This window comes from Anabrus simplex, chromosome 4, assembly GCF_040414725.1.
Source record: "Anabrus simplex isolate iqAnaSimp1 chromosome 4, ASM4041472v1, whole genome shotgun sequence".
NCBI classification, from domain to species: domain Eukaryota; kingdom Metazoa; phylum Arthropoda; class Insecta; order Orthoptera; family Tettigoniidae; genus Anabrus; species Anabrus simplex.
Window position 1 is genome coordinate 306,110,732 of NC_090268.1, and position 24,993 is coordinate 306,135,724.

Here is a 24,993-nt window from a genome sequence, read left to right on the forward strand (position 1 = left end):
AGATCATAATCATGATTTTTTTTTGCAAGTAGTTTAACAGTAACTGATACTTTCTACTTGAAGGTACTTGGACTTCATCAACATGATGACATATGATCTTCATGGTTCTTGGGAAAGCGAAACTGGGCAGAATGCTCCTCTGTATGCCAGCTCTGTGGATACTACACCTGAAGCTCAAGCTCTCAATGTGGTAGGTTTTTCATATACTCTAACCTTTATTGTAGACATGTATGCCATGGATAGGGAGCAATAAAGTGAGCAAGTATTTATCAATGACACTAAACTAGAAAGGAGGATAGGAATATTTACACAAGGGATAAATGGAGATACACTCAATTTCCACTTGAAATCAAACAAGGAGCCCTGAGAAAAGTTTGAAGGAATATCAGCCAGCATGATATTTTATGGGCATATCAAAAGAATGGGGACAACAGGATGGCAAATAAAACTCTCTTTGCCCAACAGAGTGCAATGCAGTCATCCAAAGTCAGATGATGCAGTGATAAGAATCGAGGGCTTTGTAAAAGAAGCATCAGTCCAGAAAGGAGTGAGACAAGGCTGCAGTTTGTCCCCCCTCCATTTCATTGTTTATATAGAGTAGGCAGTAAAGGAAATCAAAGAGGAATTTGGAAAGGGAAACACAATCCAAGGAGAGGAAATCAAAACCTTGAGTTTTGCCGATGATATTGTTATTTTATCTGAGACTGCAGAAAATCTCGAGAAGTTACTAAATGGTATGGACGAAGTCTTGAGTAAGGAGTACAAGATAAAAATAAATCCAAAACAAACAGTAATGGAATGCAGTCAAAAGTAGCCAGGTGATGCAGGAAATATTAGATTAGGAAATGAAGTCTTAAAGGAAGTGGATGAATATTGTTACTTGGGTGGTAAAATTACTAATAATGGCAGAGACATAAAATGCAGACTAGCACAAGCAAGGAAGGCCTTACTTAAGAAAAGAAATTTGCTCACTTATTTATTTATTCGTATCAGAAGCATTAATACTATATATACATATACATATATAATATTACTGAATTATGTACATTACAGACAAAGTCATACTTATAAAAAAAGAAAAAGTCTATACTACTTTTTCCCAAAAATTAGCGACATCCAGTGCATTTTCAGTTGCCTGAAGTAGATCTTGTACTGTGCATGTTTTAGGGCACCTACTACACTGCAACAAATGAGACGTCGTCTGGATTGCACCACACTCACACAATGAGGACTCGATGTTGAAACCCCACTTCTGCAAGTTGCTTTTACATCTTGTCACACCTGCTCGTAATCTGTTCAGTGATCTCCAAGTACTCCATTTTTCCATGTGACCAAGTGGTAGTTCTTCACTTTGTGTCAGCCATTCTTCGGAGCGAGTGCAGCTTGCGCGCCACATATCAATTTGGGATTGCTGAGGTGTCCCGTTAAGAGCCTAAACTAAACTAAACTAAAGATTTGCTCACTTCAAACATTGATATAGGAATTAGAAAGATGTTTTTGAAGACTTTTGTCTGGATCGTGGCATTGTATGGAAGTGAAAATGAAATGGCGTATGACTTTTAGTGCCGGGAGTGTCCGAGGACATGTTCGGCTCGCCAGGTGCAGGTCTTTCGATTTGACTCCCGTAGGCGACCTGCGCGTCGTGATGAGGATGAAATGATGATGAAGACAACACATACACCCAGCCCCCGTGCCAGCGAAATTAACCAATGATGGTTAAAATTCCCGACCCTACCGGGAATCGAACCCGGGACCCCTGTGACCAAAGGCCAGCACGCTAACCATTTAGCCATGGAGCCGGACTGTATGGAAGTGAAACATGGTTGATAACTAGCTCAGAAAGAAAGAGAATAGAAGCTTTAGAAATGTGGTGTTACAGAAGAATGGTGAAGGTGAGATGTATAGATCGAATCACGAATGAAGAGATACTGAATCAAATTGGTGAGAGGAGATCAATTTGGCTAATTTGACGGGAAGAAGAGATAGAATGACAGGACACATCTGAAGACTCCCAGGATTTGTGCAGCTGGTTTTTGAGGGAAGTGTGGGTGGTAAGAATGGTAGGGGTAGATCAAGGTATTACTTTGACAAGCAGCTTAGAGCAGATGTAAGATGCAGCAGTTATGTAGAAATGAAAATATCCCAGGATAGGGTGGCATGGAGGGCTGCATCAAACCAGTCTATGGGCTGATGACTCAAACAACAAGCGGAAGTCAAGAAGTTGAAGTCACAACAGCCCTGGCTTCAAGAAGTACACCGGTAATTGAAAAGGGCAAACATTACAAACATTACAAAGGAAGATTTCTGGACTTTTAGGATGAAATTCACAAGGATATAGGATCTCACCCGAGAAAGATTTTAACAGGTGAGCAGCAAATAAGAAGTTAGTGGAGTATCTCTGGCAGGAAAGGAAGAAACAATTTGAAGGAGGAATGGGAGGCTCTGGTGTCTTCATAGTCCATAAACAGTTTTATCGATTAAGAATAATATACATAATGACAGGTCAGAATAGGCAGAGGGTGCAATAGAAAGAAATGACATAGATTTATACAGTGTATCCGTGATGATGTTACAAATTTTCAGGGATTCACACTCAACATCTTCACATACTACCAACGAGAATGTGACTGTGAATGTCCAGCCCCTTGAAAGAACTGAGAAGCAGAAATGAGCTCTTTGAGTGCTGAGAAGAAATAAAACCAGAAGAATTGCTATCTGCTATGCAGATATGTCGACAACCAGGCATAAGAAGCCAGTCAACATTCTACTGGAAAGAAGTTGAGTATAGTAATGGCTTGGTAGTGTACTCACTGAGAACAACATCCCAGTAAACAAAATAATTGATGATGATGCTTGTTGTTTAAAGGGGCCTAACATCGAGGTCATCGGCCCAAAACAAAATAATTAACAGAATACAAAAGTGGATACAGTTTTACCATCTTTTAAAGAATCTTCTCTGAAACAACAAGGTATCATCTAAAGCTAAACAGATTTTGTTCTACAATTATACTTTCTGATCAAAAGTATCCAGACATTTCTCCGTAGATGTAAAATTATAGATGTCACAACAGCACCACTGCTACTATAAAAGTCAGCTGAGAGCTCGTTGTTGCTTGGTGCTATGAGATACCTGCAGATTTGGAGGAGAGGGCTTGAACTTTGAACTTGGAATGTTTATTGGTTGCCACATCAGTAAGTAATCAGTCAGGGTCATTTTTGTCCTTCTCAAGTTACCCAAGTCAACTGTTGGGGACATGATTGTGAAGTGGAAACACTAAGACATAGCCACAAGCAAACCCATGGCTGGGTGAGCCACATGTGTTGACCAACAGAGACCGTCAAGCATTGAAGAAGGTGGTACGGGAAAATCACATGACTTTTCCTTAAAGCAGCTTCAGCAGTTTGTTTCCCTGTTACCTTAGGACACCCTATCCCTCTCTTCGGCTCTTCGATGGCAAGAGCTTTCCATACTAAATGGTGTTCATTTCTTCTTCTGACATGACTATACCAGTGGAGCTGTTTCTCCTCCATCTAGTCGTTTATGGGCACAACTTTAAAGGATCCTCACGCAGAGTGACTCCCGCCAACCATTGCAACATCTGCATCTCTATGACATGCGTTCACTGGTCATGCTTTTTCTGCCTGGCCGAATATTCGTAGCTGTAAATGAGGGCAGGCCAGACAGTGGTTTTGTACACTTTGCCCTTTAATTTGACTGGCATCCGCTTATCACACAGAACAGCGGTAAGAGACCGCCATTTCATCCAACGAACACTGATGCGGTGCTTGACGTTTGCATCGATATTACCATCAGTTGTGATGACTGATTCAAGATATTTGAACTTGTCAGTCATCATCAGTAGTTCTCCAGCAAGGAAGACAGTGTTCTGTGGGCCCGCTTGCCCTGGCTGCGCAAAGTTGAAGAACATGTGCTCTTTCTTCTTGCGACTTATTCGTAATCCATTTGCCTCTAGTATTACTTGCCATCGTTCCATTGTTTTTTTCTCAGAATCTCATGTGAAAAATCAAGGGTCGTCTTGCATTCGCGACCCAACAGTAATGAATACCAGCTACCGCAGTAATCACGCTGCTACTTTTCACGCCCCCGTGCGCACACACAAAACTTGTTGACAATCAACGTCCGAATCTTCATTCTCGGCCACCCTGTACATCGCTAGCCATGGCAAGCGGTTGTACAGTGCTTCTGTGTAATGTCACTGGATCTGGGGAAATAGTGAAGAGAGAATGAAATTCTGTTAGCCTCTACAAAAACGCTTCTCAAATCCGCAGAATGGCATCGAAACATGCGAGCCTTTGAATTCTTAGAAAGGCCATGGCTACTCAGTGGCAGAGTTATAACTCGTCTACTGTACTTGACGCTCAGTAAAATTAAGTTTTATAGACAAAAGGAGTATTTTCATGATGGATCGTTGTATTTTAAAGATACGTGGAACAGGCATTGGCGGCCAATTTTCAACGGGTTGTTGTCGATATTATGATGCCAATTTTAAGTTAATGGTTATTGAACATGCGGAAACGAAGAATAATTGTGTAACCACAAGAAAATATGGCATAGGCCTAACTAAAACCAATATATGGCATTAGCATGAAGACAAAGATAGCTTAAAAAATGCGAACTGTACAAAAAATGTGTGCGAAAAATATAAGGCCGCAATGGCTATACCATGGCACAATAAACTTATTCATTGACCTTCAACGTCTGCACCTTTATTGGGCCTCTACATCGCTAGCCGTTGAAGTCGGCCGAACCCGGCAAGCAAGACATACGTGTAGCAGCAGGCGGTTGTACCTGACACTGAGTAATAGTAATAGTTTTATAGACAGCAGGAATATTTTCCTGATAGATCGTCGTATTGTAGAGACATGTGGAACAGGTATTGGCGAAAAATTGTCAACAGGTTCTCTTTGATATTATGATGCCAGTTTTAAGTTAATGGTTACTAATTAAACCCATGGAAATAAAGAATGATTGTACAGCCACAAAAAAGAAAGGGATAACTAACGCCAATGTTTGGTGTTGGCGTGAAGACAAAGATAGTCTTATAAGGCGTACTGTACAAGAAAGGCATTCATGTGATTCTACAAAGCACTTTTTAACCCTGATTTAATTTTTTTGAAGGAAAAAGTTGGAGAAATACGGTATATTGCTCCCATTCTTACCATTTAATTTTTTTTTTTTAGTGGGGTCTTACAGCATAGTTATCTATTTAATAAAATATGTGTCAATAATCCATCACCTGTCATCAGAAATCTTAAATATTTCAGAATGCCAGCATTCACTACTGGATCGAGAATGGTGCAACTCCTAGCAAGATAGTTCTTGGCATGGGAACATATGGACGCAGTTTCTCACTGCCTTCTGCAGGTTTAGTTGGACCTGGGGCACCTGCTTCAGGCCCAGGCTCTGCAGGCCCTTATACTCGTGAATCAGGAATGTTAGGTTACAATGAGGTATGTTGTATAAGCGTACATATGTTTGAAAAAATTTTGTTTGATCAACAGTATTGTCAGCTTTGTGACTTGTTGCTAAATCTGGAATTTTTTTGTGAAATTTCAGTGTAATATTAATTCCTTCCAATGTTTGAGGATAGAAGTAACAGTTTCATTATTTAAAAATAAAAGATGCATTGTCAATAATAGTACTACGGTTTAAGAAAATAGATAATACTATTTATTTTCTTTTAAAATTAATTTTGTTATAGCAGTAGATATTTTGCTTTTCATCTTGCCCAACTTGTCATCAGAACTCCCGACAATTAGCAGGAAGCACTCAGAAATACAAAGTGGTATTCAAGATTTTCTAGTCTGGTGCTGCTATCTGGACATTAATTGTAATGGGGTTGGTGATTCTTGTTTTACATGAGAAAATAACAGTACTTCACACATCTGGGTACTGATTGTTTTCATGAGTTAATTCTGAATAATTTCTATAGCCTTCTACGGTGAAGCATAGAACCATCTAGTCCACTCACTAAATCACTTGTTTATTTCTTCTAATTAAAATTAATTCATTCTGAATAGGGATGTGGTGAAGCATAGGACCATCTACTTCACCCACTAAATCACCTGCTTATCTCTTTCAATCAAGTCAAACTTTACAAGATACCCTTTTTTTTTTAATTTTTAATTTAAATGATTTTTTCCCCATACAACTTTCCCGTTGTTAGATAACATCTAACTGGTAGCAGGTAGGGACCCTCTTCGGAGGCAGCCCTACCCAGGGAGTAGCGCCCCTGCCTATGTGAGTCCCAGAGCACAATGACCCGGTGTGTAACATCTGGTATGGGTCTCAGCTCTGGGTTACGAGTGAAGACCTCAACGGCATCTACGGCGGAGAAGGTGGACTTCGGTACGGTGGAGATGGCGGAGGGGCAAACCCATAGCATCAGTACTCCAGGCGAGTGGCTACAAAAGGCATCTGTCTTTATGTTAGGGGTGGCCTAATTTTGAATCTGGCAGTAGGTATAAAATGCCTTTGGGTGTGGCGAGCCCATTATAGCAATAGCCTATATGGATAAAGCAGATATGGTGCCTCGGAAAAGGTTAAGGCGTCCCCTGCTAAAAGCGATGCACAGCTCTTTGGGTGTTGGGGGAACTGTGAGAAGTGGGCAACCAGCACAAAACTACAAGTTTGCAACAGCAAATGTCCTGACACTGACGGGAAAGACAGAAGAACTGGTTGACTTCATGAAAGAAAAAGATATAGCCAGACTGTGTGAGACCAGCAAGAGGGTTATGGGAGAGATTCCTCTGAAAGAAGGATACAGGCTGTATTACAGCAGAGGACCTGAGGCAATAAATGGAGTGGTTATCATACTTAGAAAAGAAATCCAAGAATATGTGGAATATACAAAATGCGTCAGTGATAGGATGATGATGATGAGACTCCAGTTTGAAAATGGCATGAAAGATCTAGTTCAGTCATATGCCCCACAAACGAGTTGCATAGATGAACATTTAGAGGACTTTTTAGAGGAAGTGGAGAAACACATAGAAGATAAGGAAGTGCTATTGATGGGAGATCTAAATGCACAAGTTGGAATAGAAAGACAAGGAAAGGAAGATGTTGTAGGGCCCTTTGGATATAGAAATGTAAATCCAGAAGGCGAGTTGTTGGTGGATTTTTGCATGAGGAACCAAATGATTGTTGGAAACACCTGGTTTAGGAAGAAGAACAGTCACAAGATTACAAGGTACTGTTGGGGAGATAGACGAACAAAGACCATGATTGATTATATAATCATAGAGAAAGAACACCGGAAGAACCTTCTAGATGTTACAGCCATGCCTGAAGTAGCCTTTGGTGGAGATCATAGAGTTGTGACAGGAAAATTGAAGGTGGGAAAGATTGAAAAACCCCCATTAAGAAGAGAGAAAAGAAATAAAGTATGGAAGTTAAAGGAGAAAAGCATACAAGAAGAATTTTGAAGGGAAATAATACCCTTGGTACACAGGACGGAGATGGGGAATGTTGAAGATGAATGGAAAAGATCTAAGGAAGCACTGGTTGGATGTGCAGAAAAGGTGTGTGGTAGAACATCAGTAAATGTGAAAGACAAAGAGACACACTGGTGGAATGATAGGGTAAATACTAAATGAAGGGAAAGAAAATGGCATGGAAAGCATGGAAAACATCTAAGACTGAAGAAATTAGAAGAAAATATGTGGAGGTCAAGTAAGCACCATATTTGTGAAGGAGGAAGACAGCATAATATTAACAAAGCCAGAAGAAATAAGAAATAGATGGAGAGAGTATTTTCAGAAGTTGCTGAACATGAGAACTAATGAGAGTCATTCAATGGACCAAAAGGAAAGGCAATTAGTTGATGAAGAAATGGATAAAGAAATTACAATGAATGAAATTGAAATGGCAGTAAGAAAGATGAAGAATAGAAAAACTGCTGGAATAGATGAAATTTCAGTGGAGATGATAAAGGCAGCTGGAGCTGTTAGGCCTGTGGTGGACATATCAAGTTCTCAGGATTGTCTGGGAGAATAAGGAGGCCCCTGAGGATTGGAAAAAAGGAATAATCATCCAATTTTCAAGAAAGGCGATAAGAAAGTATTGAAGAACTACTGATATCCCATGTTGCTAAGATAATGGAGAGTAGGATAAGGTTGAGGGTTAAAAATCAGATACAGGAAAATCAGTTTGGTTTCAGAAGTAGAAGGTCAACAATAGAGTCCATTTTAACTACGAGACAACTAATGGAAAAGCAATGGGAGTATGGGAAGCAGTAGCGGCGATTGGGAATTAGAAGTGGGGGGCACAGAAATTTATAGAAAACAAACAAGTATAGGGAGCGTGGGGAATATAGTTGGGGGGTAGAAATCAAAATTGAAATAAAATAGCTACAAAATGGCAAGTTTTTTAATGCTTTCTGAGCAAATTTTGGAGAAATAAAGGTTGACAGTTTACCAACTTAAATGCTGAGATTTTTATTCAATACTAGACAATGAAACTTCCAGCAAAGGAACAATTGAGGAATGTCTGTTCAAAAGGTGCTATTTCCACTTTCAAAAAATAAGTCACTATTTCGTCCACATGCATTACAGTAGTTGAATATTGTCATTTCCCATGAGTAATCCAGACCAAAAAAAAAGAAGGTGTAATTCCTTAAAAGTTGGACCAAGCCCGATCATGGGCATGTTCCATGTGCCTTTTATTTTACGTTTCTTGCGCTTTTCCCACAACTTGGAAATAGCACCTTTTGAACAGACACTCCTCAATTACACATGTGCCTAACTAAGATTTTGTGCCATCAGATATTAATCTCGCTTCTACACGCTGCTTCGCGTGTCTCCACTATTTGCTGTGGCAATGAAAAATCGGTTAGCTGCATCGAATGACATTTTGTGCATATTTCTGCTAAGTATTCTTTTAATATATAAAGAAATTAAAGGAAAGAATTAAGTATTAATAACAAGGTTTATATAAATTGTTCTTTTTTTAAAATAATTCCTAGTTTTAGGTGGCTAAAATGGAATAACATTTATTTTTTTATCCACAAAGTGGGGGGGGGGGGGGGGGGGCTGTTCCTCCAATCGCTGCTACTGATGGGAAGGATATGGTGATGACATTCATTGACATTGAAAAGGCATATGACATTGTCCCCAGGACTAAAGTTTGGGACAGTCTGGTGCAATAAGGAATTGTACAGGGATTAATAAAAATGATCATGGCAATGTACAAGGAATGTTGTAGTTGCATGCAAACACAAGATGGCAGCACAAGTTGGTTCAAAATCACTAGTGGGCTGAGACAGGGAAGTGTTCTATCGCCAATCCCGTTTACAATAGTAATGGATGACATCGTGAGAACAGCAAATGTAACATATGGAGGAAGAGAAATTAACATCATGTTATTTGCAGATGATATTATGATTTGGGGAGAAGAGGACTGAAGGTTCAAGAGTTGGATGTGGTGAATGGGAAGATCGAAGAATGTGGATTGAAAATAAGTGCAGTAAAGAGTAAAAGTCTTGTTATGACTAGAGGGAAGAAAGAAGGGAAAGGTCAGATTAGACTTCCAGACCAGACAAGCCCCTAGAAGTAGTGGAGACATTCAAATACCTGGGGAGTGAATTAATGGAGAATGCTTGACTGGATGCTGAGATTAGTAAGAGGATTCAAGCTGGAAGCTGTTTCTATCATAGTGTAAGAAACATGTTATGGGACAAAGATGTGCCAACGGAAGCAAAGGAAACTATGTACTAGAGGTATGTACCCATAACAACTTACGGAGCAGAAACTTGGACAATGACAAAGAAGGATGAGAGTCTAATACAGGCAGCCAAAATGAAGTTTTTGAGGAGTATGATACAAAAGAGTAGAAGAGAGAAAATAAGGAATGAGAAAATCCAGGAAGAAATTGGAGTGGAAAAAATGAATGATAGAATAGAGAAGAGCCGACTAAGATAGTTTGGACACATAAAGCAAATGAGTGATGAAAGAATGCCAAACAAGGTGATGGAAACACAAATGCAAGGAACGACAGGCCGTGGACAACCACGACTGAGATGGAAGGACACAATCCAACGCAGTATTATAGAAAGGAACATGGGCTGGGACACAGTGTTAGAGGAGGAGTGGTGGAAAGACCGAAGAAAGTGGAGGGAAATGATGATGATGATGAGATAACATCTGGATAACATCTTCTACCTTACAGAGAAAAGTTATGAAAATGAAAGCATAGATTTGGACTCATTTACTGTACAACACAAAACATAGATTCTGATTTTTAGAGCTCCTCCAAATATACAGGAATCTGCTAATTAATGTTTTCATGTTGATTGAAGAATGCAGGGTCTTGATATGTCAAAGTAACTTGTAGGGTAACATACCCTTTACTCATGTATGATCCATTCTTTTAGAGCAGTACAAGTTTATATGACATCCCGGTCACTCCATGTGAGATTTGTGCTGGACAAAGCAGAGGCGGGACAGGTTTATCTCTGGGTACTCCGGTTTTCCCTGTCATCATTTCATTCCAGCAACACTCTCCAATATCATTTCATTTCATATGTCAGTCATTAATCATTGCCCCAGAGGAGTTCGACAGGCTTCGGCAGCCGGCATAATTCCTAGCCTTGCCGCTAGATGAGGGCTTCATTCATTTCATCCCTGACCAGGTCAAATGACTGGAAACAGGCTGTGGATTTTCATTTCACAAATTTATATGACAATCAATTTTGTTTCTTATTTGAATTTTTCTGTTGTTTTTTTGGTTCAATATTTTATCATTTTAACAAAGGGAATAGATTTATAAATGCATATCGAAATGTCAATGGTGATCAGTGATAGGGTATTGTCCTCAAGATCCAAAAACCAGACAGAGATAGTTGGATTTGAAGGGTGGCAAAAAGTCCTTTTGGCACTCCATGTCATACAATATCAGCATGCAAAAAGATCTATGGTGACACATTTGAAGTTTATCCGACAAAATTAACAATAAAACTCAGCCGTAAATCACTCAACAGGGGTCTGTTTCTCTACACTCTTGTAGAGTAAAACAGAATGTCAAAATTGACATGCAGGCAGCTACAATGGTGTCAAATCAAAATGCCTGCACATGCTGCTGAGTTCATACTATAATCACAAGGGCTTGTTTTTTTTTTTAGTGGAAACTGTTAATTACAATCAATACAAAAAATTATACCTCCATAGTAAAGTAAACTCATGTCCTCATCCTGAAATGGTGCAGCTCTTTCCAGGAACACCTCCAATGAAGGTGAGCTGCATGTACCAGTCCTCCTGCCATTCTTAAATTTTTAGCAGTACCAGGAATTGAACCTGGCCCCTGAGGATGGCAGGTAATAGTGCTAACCATTACGCTACAGAGGTGGACAATACCTCCATGAAACATCTAGTCCCCAGCATTGTGCAGAACCCTTTACCAGTGAAGTGGAAGCTATAATATCCCTGTAGCAGCACCCATTCTCTGGAAATGGAGTGGTTTGTGACCTGCAGAACTTCGGGAACAGTTCAAGCAGTCTTTCAGGATACAAAACACAGTCTTAGGCACTATGTCTGAATCACAGGCTATCTCTAAGCAACCCGCCAACAAACTGAAACCAGGGCAACCCAGCCACACGTTGTACGTCATTGAAGGCTTTGAATCCCTATGCCACGGTTCTGTAAGGCAGCATCAAATCCCCGCATGGCCCACAAAGAACCTCGTATTATTAGTGTCACTATATGACTGAACATAATAATTAAGTCAACATTGTACAAATATCAGTTGAACTGCATCAGGGGACAACAAGAATATTGCAACAAAAAGGCCCCCAGCTCAAAACTGCTTTAACGACCACCACCTCATATTTTTAATTTTCATAATGTTTTTTTAAAGAAAAACTTTTTTAACAAGCACGTCATATTGTGTATGTGTGTCTAATATTTATAGTTTATTATATATATTTTACTGAGGATGACCATATGCTGGGTCTTGTCTATCTAAAAATTTCATCTTAAGTGGATGTAAAAGTTGTCTATTGACTAGGCGGATAATCAACACAATTTGTAAGTAGTACAGTAACAGTGGTAAACAGAAGTTTGTAAGTACTTTAATTTGGTATGCCAAAAATTACTCTTTAAGATATCTCCTGTAAAATAAATAGTCATTCAGAATATTCATTTCCCATACAACTCCAAAGAACTATTCCATAGCTCAAATGAGGACACACAATTCCATAGCACACTTCTATTAATACACTGGTATCAATAGTTTTTGATAGATAGCAGTAGTAGTGAGTGATGTTTACACAGCATAAACCCAGGAAGCATTAAATCCACCATAGTCAAGGTGGTGAAAGTCCCCTGTGGGGGGGGGGGACTCAGACGAAGAATACACCCATGGTATCCCCTGCCTGTCGTAAGAGTCGACTAAAAGGGGTGACCAAGGGATGATCGAATTAGGACCATGAGACTACTTGTAAATAGTACCATCATGTAGGGAGCACGATGGGTCGCCTTTACTTGCGAGTAGTACCACTATGTTAGGCATACAATAGGTTTGTGATTAGTAGCAACAGTATGTGAAGCAGGATGGGTTTTACAGTACCCGTGATTAGTACCACTACATGCAGAACACCACGGGCTTACGTTGCCTGTGATTGGTACCATTATGTGAGACACACCACGGGTCTGGGCGTTGCCTGTGATTAGTACCACTATATGAGCGACACAGTGGGTCTGCATTGCTTATGATTAGTACCCACTATGTGAGGGACACCACAGAATAGTTCGAATCCCTGTGATTAGTACACCTATGTGAGGAACACCATAGGTTTGTGTTGCCTGTAAGTGGCACTGCTATGTGAGAAACATCATACTTCTTTGTTACATGCGCATATTACATTACCCTTGAGTAGTACCATAATGTGTAGAATACTGCGATTCTATGCTACTTTTGATTAGTACCGCAACATGACAAATACCATGGTTTTACTTTACTAGTGATAAGTACCATTATGAAGGGCCAATGATGTGGATTTTGGACCCCTTTAGACAACAAGCATCATCGATTCAGAATTGTGCTTTAGAAGCAGTCCCTTGGTCAGTAATACTATTGTTTTACGCTAGTTTCTGGGAATGTGGGGCATTGCGGGTTGGATCTACTGATTTTTTTACATTCATATTTATCCATTCATCCTTCGCCATCATGTTTTGAATTCTGGTCAGTGGATGATTTTGGAATTTTAAATTGTCATTACATTTCATCTCATATCATACCATTAGGGGCCGATGACCTAGATGTTAGGCCCCTTTAAACAACAAGCATCATCATCAGCATGATCTTCTTCTTCAGAGCATAATCATTTATTTCAGCTACCAAACTAAAATAAGGGATAATTATTTTAAACTCATATTCCTTAAACAGATTTGTGAGCTGGAGAAAGAAGGAGGCTGGACCGTTGTCTGGGATGATGAACAGAAAGTGCCATATGCAAGCAAAGGAAACCAATGGGTTGGTTATGACAATATTGAATCAATTAAGTTAAAGGTGAGTCATTTTTAATTAAAGAAAAAACTGCAATAAAATAAACTTTTCCCCAAAATATTTCAGGTAAAGAGAATTTTTTCTAACAAATTTGAATTATTGTTCCTGTTTTGTTTTAGGGGCTTTCAGTTTTGTACTGAGTGCATGATGTTCTGTGTAGCTATGGTGTCTGTATTTGTAATTAGTTAGGATGAAGGTTGGAAACAATAGGCCATGAACTTTAATTTCAGTGCCATACTGGTGTTTACTTACATTAAAATTTAGTACATCTCAAGTCTCATTCTAGGCTTAAAATCCTCTATGGCAGAACCAGGAACCAGACTTTTAAGTCTCATACCAGCCAGCGCCAAGTGCTCATGTCCAAACACTAAACATATAACAGTCAACAAGCAGTTTGTACAAAATGTTGACTGCATTCCATATCTAGGAAGTTACATGTCTGCAAAACCACTGTTGATGTAGAAGTTTGTTGCCATTTTAGATGTGCTGCAGTAGCATCTGGAAGGTTGCTAATCAGAGTTTTTAATAATCAAGACATCAGTAGCTCTACCAAACTTCTGATGTACAAATCAGTTGTAATCCTCACTGGATATGAGACATGGAAAACATACAGTACAGGCACTACATAAAAATGCTTAAATTCTTCCATCAAAGATGTCTCGGAAACATCTTGAGAATTACCTGGCAGAATATATGTACAAATGTCAGAATTCTGGAGGAGGCCAGCAGTATGAGCATGGAGGCGATGCTGGCCCAACATAAATTCGCCATCCCTGCTCTAGACCATAACAGTGACAAAACAAGCTGAATTACTTGCATGTACCAGGTGTCGCTTGTCCCAAATACTGAACATTTAAACTCAAGATGCATGCTGTTACTGAGTATAGGATGTACTATGGAACCAAAAAGCACAAATACAGCCTAAAATAATTACATAAAAGGTATATTATTTACCTATTGTGATCTACTGAATTGAATACGAGCATTTCTTGATACAATATAGGCTTTAATAAGCAAAAATCCAACATACAGGATTACACTAAATAAATATTACAAGACATCAAAGAGAACAATCCACATTTCATGCCCCCCCCCCCCCCCTCTCTCTCTCTCTCTCTCTCTCTCATATATATATACTGTTGTTCAACTTCCTGTTCATATCCCTTGTGGGGCCAGATGGTGAATTGAGATAGTAGTTTCTTGACCATCTGAAAGTTTTACATACACGTATACGTAGACAGTGTCTGCAAACAGGGTCATAATTACTTGTACGGACATGCTTCTTCTTCATCATTACAAGTCCACCATTGGTTAACCATATAGTTAAGGAACTCCCACTGTATGATCTTCTAGGATGATGAAACATAAGTACTTTCAGATGGGGTAGTATTAGTTGCAGTGCATAGAAGGGAACAGATAGAGTGCAGAGCAGACTGTAAGACTTTTTCCCATGGTTGAATTTTCATGTTGTTTGACCTAAGCACTAGTTAGACAATCTTCCAAATATAATGCCATTATATCTCTCGCCTTGGCCATTCCCTTGGGGATTATATGGAATTGTTTGACTAGTTGCAATGTTTTGAGATGTTAAGGAAAATTCATGCATATATGAAGGCATTCCAAATTATCAAAAATGTGCAATAAGTGCTTTATTTCTGTGGCTGCAGACAGATCATGGCAAGGAATAGCAAAAGGAAATCTAGAAAACTCATTGACTATGGTAAGGAGATAGTGATTTCTTAAAGTCCACATTTCTTTCAAATGATGAGGTTGCTTTAATTCATTTTCCTTCTTTTTTCACAAAGTGTGGCTTTAGTTCAGCACACACAGGATATGAGTTTGTAACTTTTCTTATGTTTTTCGAAGAAAAAGGAGTTTTTTGTGCAAATCCCATTGGATCTTGCACGTAACTTCCTAAACCTGTTGCAGCAGATATTCTTGCTAGGGTGTCTGCAAAGGTATTCTTATTTCCTGGGTGATGTATAATACCAAATTTGTAATATGCTACCTCTAACCTTCAATGCATGATCTTTTTGTTCTTCATTTTACTTGAATGTTGTTGATCAAACATAAAGAAAACATATTGTTAATCAGTGAATATTTCAAAATTAAATAATGTTGCCAGTGACATAACAACTCAGCGACTGCATAGGATTTTTTAAAGATGAGTATCTTTGTTCAGATTTTAATGTCCGAGAGAAGAATGACATGGGATGTCCTGCTTAACTCAAAGTTGCTCTTATTGTAAAATCTGATGCAGCTGTCTCAACTCTAAATGCTGTATCATCTTCGATAGCTGCTACTGGAGACGTAGCCACATCACTCTTTAGGGATTTGAAGACTGAAATTGCTTCTTCTGAAAGAAGAAACTGATGTTTTACCAAGAGAGGATGAACCATTTCAGAAAACCTGGGCATCTATTTACAGTAATAAGGAAACATACCCAGGGCTTGTTGCTATGAGACAGCATCTTCAAGATAATCAGGATTGGGTTTGATTGTCTTGTGTTCAGTTGTGTACCCTAGCAAGTTTACAGATTTCACTAAAAAGTAGAGTAAATTATATTTTTCAGCAGCAGTTAGAAATTTCTACAATTTTTGATCATTTTTAAGTTGATTTATTCCACATATTGTCGCATTATCAAGATATGGGAATATATCCTCAAGGCCCTCATCTTGAAAAATGTTAACAATTTTACCCTCTGGAGAAAAATCACTCCAATTTTAATTCTGAAAGGAACATGAAGAAAATTGTACAGCTTGCCACAAGCACACACCTGACCAGCTGTAAGCATGAGTAGTGGGGAGTTGAAAGTTATCAGAGGTTTCAACTGTTATTCCAGCCTAGCAAGGAAGTATGAAACAAATATGTTCATAGAATTTCAAAATTTATTTTGCATGTCAAAAGCACTAGCCTAAATATAATAATTATAGTTATATAATATAATATAATATAATATAATATAATATAATATAATATAATATAATATAATATAATATAATATAATATAATATAATAAGATTCACTCACAAAAACATTGAATAATTAAGTTAAAAATACTTTACTGAAATTAATTTTTGCTTAAATGGGCCCACTGAATATGTTACACAAACATATTAACACTTCTTGATAGATCCTCATTATCTAATGAAACACAATGTTCCATGAGCCATTTATATTTCAGATGGCTTTCAACCACATCTGACCGGGATTAAGTAGATCATAAAACCAGTGACTCAACACCAAGTGTTGGGCAGCGGTAAAAATCCGACTCTCTAAAGAAGCCAATGGCTTCAGGCAGAGGAGCTTCTTTGGGTGGGTGCTGGTCCTCAAATAGAGTAGCGTTTGTTCTCCAGGTTAGGAGTGGCTGCAGTATAAAAAGCCTTTGGGTGTGGTGAGCCCACAGTACTAATAGCCTATATGAAACATCAAAGTGGATCAGGACAAGGAGAGGACAAAATAGAGGTCAGTGATCCACTGCTTGATTTAGGAGCTTACTGGACAAGGGTGACAGAAGATATATTCCAAATGTAAAATCTCCCAGGTCAAAGTTTTATTTAAAGTTCTCTCAGTGTAGATAGGGTTGTAATTTTCATAAGAATGCTACTACATTACTTTTGCAATTGTGCTGCATGGCAAGTTACCTAGGTAATTAACAAAATTTTATGATTCACAAAAGTCCTATTTAATATTCCCACTAAAAATTTGGAGAATATATTGCCAGACACTCACTTAAGCCAAAATTTAATATAATATGCAAAATAGTCGTCGTTTCTGTAAAATAACTGTTTCAAAACAATATACACCAAACCAAACCCCTGGCGCAACAGCCCTGAAGGGCCATGGCCTACCAAGCGACCGCTGCTCAGTCCGAAGGCCTGCAGATTCCGAGGTGTCGTGTTGTCAGCACGATGGATCCTCTCGGCCGTTATTCTTGGCATTCGAGACCAGACAATATACACAACACTATTTAATTCTTGCACCTAGTTGTTCTAACCGGCAGAAAGGTAAAAAATGTGAAACATGGATATTGACAGATCCCTCTACCAGCTTCCGATTGCATTATAAAAAATTAATGTCGCTACCAATTTTTAGATGGCAGTTGAGAATAACTGACTAGAATGGAATGGTCAAAGTATCCCCTAGTGGATGAAGTAACCTGAATTGACGATATTATCCATAATTAAAGACATAATTAAAAGGAATATGAATAAGAGATTAGAATTACTTGAATGAGGATGATAACAGTGAATAACAGAACAAGATTTGTCTTTCAGACTCAGTTTGCTGTTGATCTGGGTCTTGGTGGAGCCATGATCTGGAGTGTTGAGACTGATGACTTCTTGGGAACCTGTGCAGGTTATAAATATCCTCTCCTGACAGCCATCAATGAAGTTCTAAGTGGCGTAAGTAATGACAAAATAAGTAACATTAACTAAAGTGACCTTTAACAAAACAATTATAATGATTACAAAAATATAAGAAATATTATAAAATATTATAATACAGAAATATAGTCCAGGGATTAGTTTAACACAACCTTAATGATTCTACAGCCCTTGATATTGGTTCACTTCATTTTTCTCTTTAGGTTTTTTTCTTTGCCCTGATTTGGACATTATTAGATATTTCTCCAACATATGTCAATTCAGTTTCAGATTTTTCACAATCTATAAACATGCCAGAATGTGTATGAGATAACAGTGGTTTTATATCCTGACAGAGAATATACTGATTTTTATAACAGTTATTGACTTTCTTACTGGGATTACCAATTCACAGGACTTCAAAATCTCTGAATTCAAAGATCCTTTTCACTACAACTCGTACTACTTTCCTTATCCTTGCCCGTGCCTTGTCTCAATTCTTTTGGTTTCAAGTTGGTGAACCTTCTAGCATACTGCCTACTCCCATCTCTGCATGATTGTCTGCTGTTGTCGAACTAGTCCAATAATTGGTAGCTTTGCAAAGTAATAATTATTATCATTAAAGAAGAAATTATCACCTGAGTGGGTATTAGTATAGTTTAGTTCTTGCTATACCCTATTAATGTCTTTTTTTTTTTTGTGCACTGCTAGGTGAGGCAGTGAAGGCATGCTTCATTCACCAGGAGTGACAAGTACTGCATTTCCCTTTACGAAGATTTAAACTTTATTTGAAGTGTTTGTACATGTAGCATGGAAACTATATTTTTGGACATGGGCTCCTGTTCAAAACATTATCAACTTGTCCCCCTCTACAAGCATTAGGAGTTTGTTATGAGAATTTCCAAACACCTTTTATTCAAACACCAAACACTAACTTTGCTCAGTTCTACGCTGACTTGCTTACGTCAGCTTATCACTGAAAATTTGCTGCTCAGTAAAACTAACTTCAAAATGTATCTGGATTTCCATGCAGAAATCATTTATTTTGTTTTGGTGACTTAGAGGCTACAGGAAGTTTTATTTGACTTTTTCTTGCTTCCACAATATTCTGAAAACATTTGGTTGAGAAATAACTCCAGACTCTCTAACATTGATGTCTGCAGACTGGGGAGCTAAGCAATACAAATACGATCAACTTGTTCCTCTGACATACAAGGTCCTCCAAGATTTTTATTGTCCTATACACAGACTTCTTCTTCTTCATCCATTCCCTTTTCCAGATTCTCTCTGGGTAGAGTAGTGTGCCAAAGCCCTCCACCTTACTCGATCTTTCCACTATTCCTCTTCTAGTACTTTATTGCTATCGACTCCTCTATTTGCAATACAGTCCACAACAGAGCTCCTCCATCTCATTCTGGGCCGTCTCCCAGGCCTCTTTCTAGTCTCTGTATCCATGAATGTTCTTTTTGGTATTCTCTCTCCTGGCATTCTCATTATGTGTCCAAACCATTTTAGCTTTGCTATATCAGTCTCTTCTTGAAGTTTACACACTCCCATGCTTCTCCTTATTTCCTCATTTCGTATTCTATCTCGTCTTGTCTTTCCCTGTATGCTCCTCAAGAACCTTATTTCAGCTGCTTTTATCTTACTTTGGTTCTGCTTAGTCAACGTCCACGCTGCTGAGGCATAGGTCATAGGTTTATAATAGGATGAGTATAAAACCTTCTTGCACTTCATTGGCATATCTTTGTTCCATACAATGTCTCTCACACACTGGTAGAAACCTGCAGACTGCTGTATTCTTAAATCAATTTCTTTATCCAAATTTCCATCTTATGACATCACACTGCCCAAATATTTATAAAATTTTACTACTTCAAGAGGTTCATTTCCTATTTTTATCACTCCCCTCGATTTTCTGTTACCTCTCGTCATGATCGAAGTCTTACTTTTTGCAGTACTAATTTTCATTCCAAAATTTCTTATCTCCTCTTTCCATAAATCAACTTGTGTCTGTACTTCCTCTTCATTATTTCCCCAAACTACAACGTCATCAGCAAAGAGCATAGACTTTACTTGCTCACCCATCATCTTCTCCTTGATATTATGTAGAATTCTATCCATGATGATAATGAAGAGTAAGGGAGACAATACACTTCCCTGTTTTAAGCCTGTCTCAACTCTGAACCATTCAGTTTGACCCACTTTGGTTCTAACACAGCTTTTGCAATTTTGATACAATGCTATAACCACCTGCATTGTTTCATTCCCAATCTGTGCCTCTGTCAATGTTTTCCATACCAAATTCCTTGGGACACTCCCATATGCCTTTTCAATATCTAGAAATGTTACTACCATGTCCTTTTCATATTCCCAATACCTTTCCATCATTTGATGCAATGTAAATAAATATTGCCTCTTCTCAATCCATACTGGTGTTCTGCCAATTTTCCCTCTACTCTGTCTCTTATTCGTTTATCCAAGATTCTTTCAAGGATCTTAGCTGTATGAGGTATCATTGTCACTCCTCTGTAAATTTTCACATTGCTTCCTGTCTCTTTTCTTGAAAATTGGTATAATGACCTTTTTCGTCCACTCTTTTGGAACAGTCTTTTCTCTCCATATCACTCTGAAAAGTCTATACATCCACTGTAGACCAACTGCTCCTGCTGCTATGATCATTTCTATGGTGACCTCGTCAATTCCAACTGCCTTGCCCCGTTTCATTCTTTTAGCGGCCCACTCAATCTCTGCCATGGACACCTCGTTTTCCTTATCTTCCATCTGCACTAAATCTGGTTCTTCGATTTCGCCTTGTACCAAGGTATTTTGCACGTTGTAAAGTTGTTCAAAGTGTTTTCCCCACCTCTGCAATATATCCTGCTTCTGTGTTAACACTTCCTCCTATTCATTTTTAATGAAGTTAGCACCTTCATCTGGGTTTTTCTTCTTTTTAACCCACTGGTTGTATCTTCTTGCAGAGATTCAGTGAATTTTTGCCAGCATTTATTTTTCTCTTCTTGAACCACTCCTTCTTGCAGTGACTGTATTCTGTTTTGCATTCTGTTGTTCTGTTTCTCAGCCATCTTTTCCAAGTTTGTTTCTTCCTTTTAATTGTATCTTTTACCCTGTCATTCCACCGGGGCATTTCTTGATCTTTCTTCCTTCTCTTCCACAGGTCTTTTCTGCAGACTCCACCATGACTGTTTTAAAGTATGCCAATTCTTCTTCGACCCTTTTGATGTCTTTCTTAGGTATACTCGTTTTAATGTGTGTCTGGAACTTTTCATTTATTTCCTTCTCCTGCAATTTCCACACCCTTAGCTTTCTCTGCCTAATCACAGTCATCTTTTGTATTTTTCCCATCTTTAACTTAGCTATCACAACTCTGTGATCTCCTTCGAAAGATTCACTTGGGAGGGCTGTTACATCTACCAACGTTTTCCTGTTACCTTTCTTGACCAAAATGTAATCTATCAGAGTTTTGATTTTGTTATCCCAACAATATCTTGTTATCTTCTGACTGCTTTTATTTTGAAACCATGTGTTACCAATGATCAGCTTATTTCTACAAAAGTCTACCAAAATATCTCCAGCCTTGTTTCTCTTCCCATATCCAAATGGACCTATAATCTCTTCATTTCCTTTATTTCTTTATTATTATTATTTCCCTCTGGTTCTACAGTATTTCCTACCTTAATGATCCTTAATGGAGAGAAATAACATTGCCCAACCTAGGCGAACATCTTCAACTATACTCTAGATAAAATAATAATGCAGACGTGCCAACTTTCAAAAACCAAAAAGCAGGAGATCTTTTTGCGGCATATCCCAACATGTTAACAACACATCAATGATGACGTAACTTTGGAGATTTTTTTTTTTTTTGCAATTGGCTTTATGTTGCACCAACACAGTAGGTCTTATGGCGACGATGGGACAGGAAAGGGCTAGGAGTGGGAAGGAAGCGGTCGTGGCCTTAATTAAGGTACAGCCCCAGCATTTGCCTGGTGTAAAAATGGGAAACCACGGAAAACCATCTTCAGGGCTGCCGACAGTGGGGTCGAACCCACTATCTCCCGAATACTGGATACTGGCCGCACTTAAGAGACTGCAGCCATCGAGCTCGGTGGGAGAACATTTAACACATTATACTACTGAATTGCATAATTTATCATTTTTTATTTGTCAACAAATACTTCAAGTGTCTGAGCTTAGAACACAACATGATTCTTCATTATAACTGCCTTAGGCCTCTTCATAAATTTCTGAACTAGATTTATACTCAAAGCACTGGCCTTATTGAACATTTTTTTCAGAATTATTTTTCGGGAAGCTTTGATCTGAATTGAGATTTTGTCCTTGTAAATATGCTAAAGAATAGTCTCACAGTTGGCATTGCTATGTGGAAATTATAAAATAAAAAGCATTATGTTAGAGATTCTGTCATATTTAAGAACACCAGCAGCTAATTGCATCTGTATTGCCAGTGTCCACTGAATATCAATTCTCTCCAGCTACTTAAAGAACGGGGAAAAGCCTGGGATTAAAAAAACAACAACAAAAATCTAGGAATACTAAATCTGCTCTCAAAATCGGGAGATAAGTCTCTGAAATCAGGAGAGAGGGAAGACAGACCAAAAATAGGGAGTCACCCGCTAAAATCGGGGGAGTTGGCACGTCTGAATAATGTGATAGTAATAAGCGTAATCTATATATATAAAATAACTTGTCCTGACTGACCGACTGATTCATCATCGCCGAGCCAAAACTACTGGACATAAAGAAATGAAATTTAGGGGATATATTCATATTAAGATGTAGGCGCTCACTAAGAGAGGATTTTTGGATATACTGTCGCTAAGGGGGTGAAAACGGGGGTGAAATTTTAAAATGAGTGTATCTATATCTCAAAACTTAAAAAGTTTAGAGATATGAAAATTGGTATTTAGAATCTTCTTTAAAAATAAGGAAACCCGTATTTTTTTGTTTTCAGAAAATCCCAATAGGAGGGGTGAAAAAGGGTGAAAAATGGGTTGAATGCCTTTAAGCAGGATATCGGTACTTATATCTCAGAAACTGAAGATATTACAGACCTGAAAATTGGTACTTTCGATCTCTTTTAAAAATAAAGAAACACATAATTTTTTGTTTTTGGAAAATCCAATTAATGGGAGGGTGAAAAGGGGGGGGGGATTTTTAAAATGAGTGCTTCTATATCTCAAAACTTTTAAAGTTTACAGATGTAAAAATTGGTATTTAGAATCTTCATTAAAAATAAACACTTTTTTTTTTTTGGAAGATCCCAATAGGTGGGGTGAAAAGGGGTGAAAAAAGGGGTTGAATGCCTTTAATGAAGATACTTATATCTCAGAAACTGAAGATGGCTTGACGATGAAAGAAAAGGACGAGGCATGGGAGTAAGTCCGCGAGGGTTTCAATAGTGTTAACAGATACTTTCTTAGTGGGTATCCACTATCACCTAACAAAATCCCTTCGTTAATTGTCCCCATCTCAAACTGTGCTCTGATATGGGAGTTATTAAATATTGTACTGTCGTGTACAGAACCAGGCCACCTAGCAACTATATCCCTGATTTGGAGGTTAGGATCACCTGAACATTAACATAGAAATATCCCTTCCGATTACGATATATTTTGACTCTATTGCCTCCAGGTGATAAAATTCACAAATTTTAAACGTAATTGTTCCACAATAAAATTGGTCATTGCCGCCGCGGTCTTGTCTGTATTAATATGTGTCCCCATGTCTAAGTCATTTGCGATCTGTAGATTTATACGTTCTGGATGATCACAGACACTCCACTCTCTTTCGCTTTAGAAATTGCAGCATTGTCTCCGACCATAATGTGAAAAGAACCAGTAGCAAAAAATCGTAATGATATCAGTACCTGCAATATTGGAGAAAGAGGTAAGTTTCTCTTCGTAGGATATTCCAACCTCACTCTTATTTCGTCAGCAACCTTAGCAACGACTATTTTCGATAACCCGTAGGTATCTATGAAGAAATTCTGCATCCGTCAAATTTTCAAAGTCATTACCTCGCTGAACTCTTCTTCGATCAGGATTATTGTGTAAAAGATCTAAATAGAGCAATTCCGTATCTAAAGGGAGATTCACAGCAGCCATTTTGGAACAGGTTGCTAAATACTAATGTTAGCCATTTAACATGGGAAATGGCTGATGTTTACTTTAATACGCAGCTTAATATATGTTAACGTTAACAGCTGTTGATGAAATGCAAATTTTCTTAAATTGTATGTTAAAATGATTTAACACCTTGTTAAGTACTAACATGTGTTGATGAAACTGGGCCTAACACAACTATTTTATTTATTCCACAGGGAAGCATAACACCACCTCCGACTACAAGCACATCAAGCACCTCCTCTCCTCCTACAACAAGTTCCACAACACCTGGAGGTGCAATTGACCCTACTGGTCCATGTAAAGAAACAGGTTACGTAAGAGATCCAACTAACTGTGCTGTGTTTTATTATTGTCAGTTGGCTGGTGGAATTTATACTGCATCCAGATTTGAATGCCCTGCAGGCCTTGCATATGATCCCAAAATGAATGGATGTAATTATAAGGATCAAGTAGACTGTTAATGCAGATACAGTTCCCTTGCATTTATCTTTCCAAGAATTGTAACAGAGAGAAGAATGTTGTATAAGTAGCTGCAAGAATATTTATACCAACTGTTTAATAAAATGGGGTTATACAGCCTTCTCACAATTATTATTTGGTAACATATTTCCTTTTCCCTATTTACCCACTTAAATCCAGCCAAAAGTTTGACACCACATTTGAATACTATGAAATGTCATCTAGAAACTAAACGTCTGTGCTAGGAACTCTGTAAAAAAAAAAAAAAGTTTCTATGAACACCTGCATCCAATTGCACATACAGGGTGGTCGAAAAGAATGTGAACTGAGTATATGAGCGTTAAGAGCGTTGGTCATACTAATTAGTCATTTGAAAAAATTACATTGATATCTCGCGCCGTTGTCATTTTATCAGCTGCTGATGAAGTTAGCCAATCAGATCGCTTCACGGGCAAATTCAAACGGGCTTTACGAG

The 24,993-nt window shown here is 38.3% G+C and overlaps 1 protein-coding gene across 1 annotated transcript in view; it reads left to right on the plus strand.

Annotated features, from left to right (window-relative positions):
• LOC136871929 (chitinase-3-like protein 1) overlaps positions 1 to 24,640 on the plus strand; it is a 90,812-nt gene extending 66,172 nt beyond the window's left edge. Inside the window, exons 7-11 of the mRNA XM_067145662.2 lie at positions 64 to 190; positions 5,287 to 5,472; positions 13,403 to 13,525; positions 17,800 to 17,928; positions 24,254 to 24,640. Coding sequence (XP_067001763.2) covers positions 64 to 190; positions 5,287 to 5,472; positions 13,403 to 13,525; positions 17,800 to 17,928; positions 24,254 to 24,520 — 832 coding nt within the window. The 3' untranslated portion in view covers positions 24,521 to 24,640. The remainder of the gene's footprint in view (positions 1 to 63; positions 191 to 5,286; positions 5,473 to 13,402; positions 13,526 to 17,799; positions 17,929 to 24,253) is intronic.
• The last annotated feature ends 353 nt before the right edge of the window (positions 24,641 to 24,993 follow it).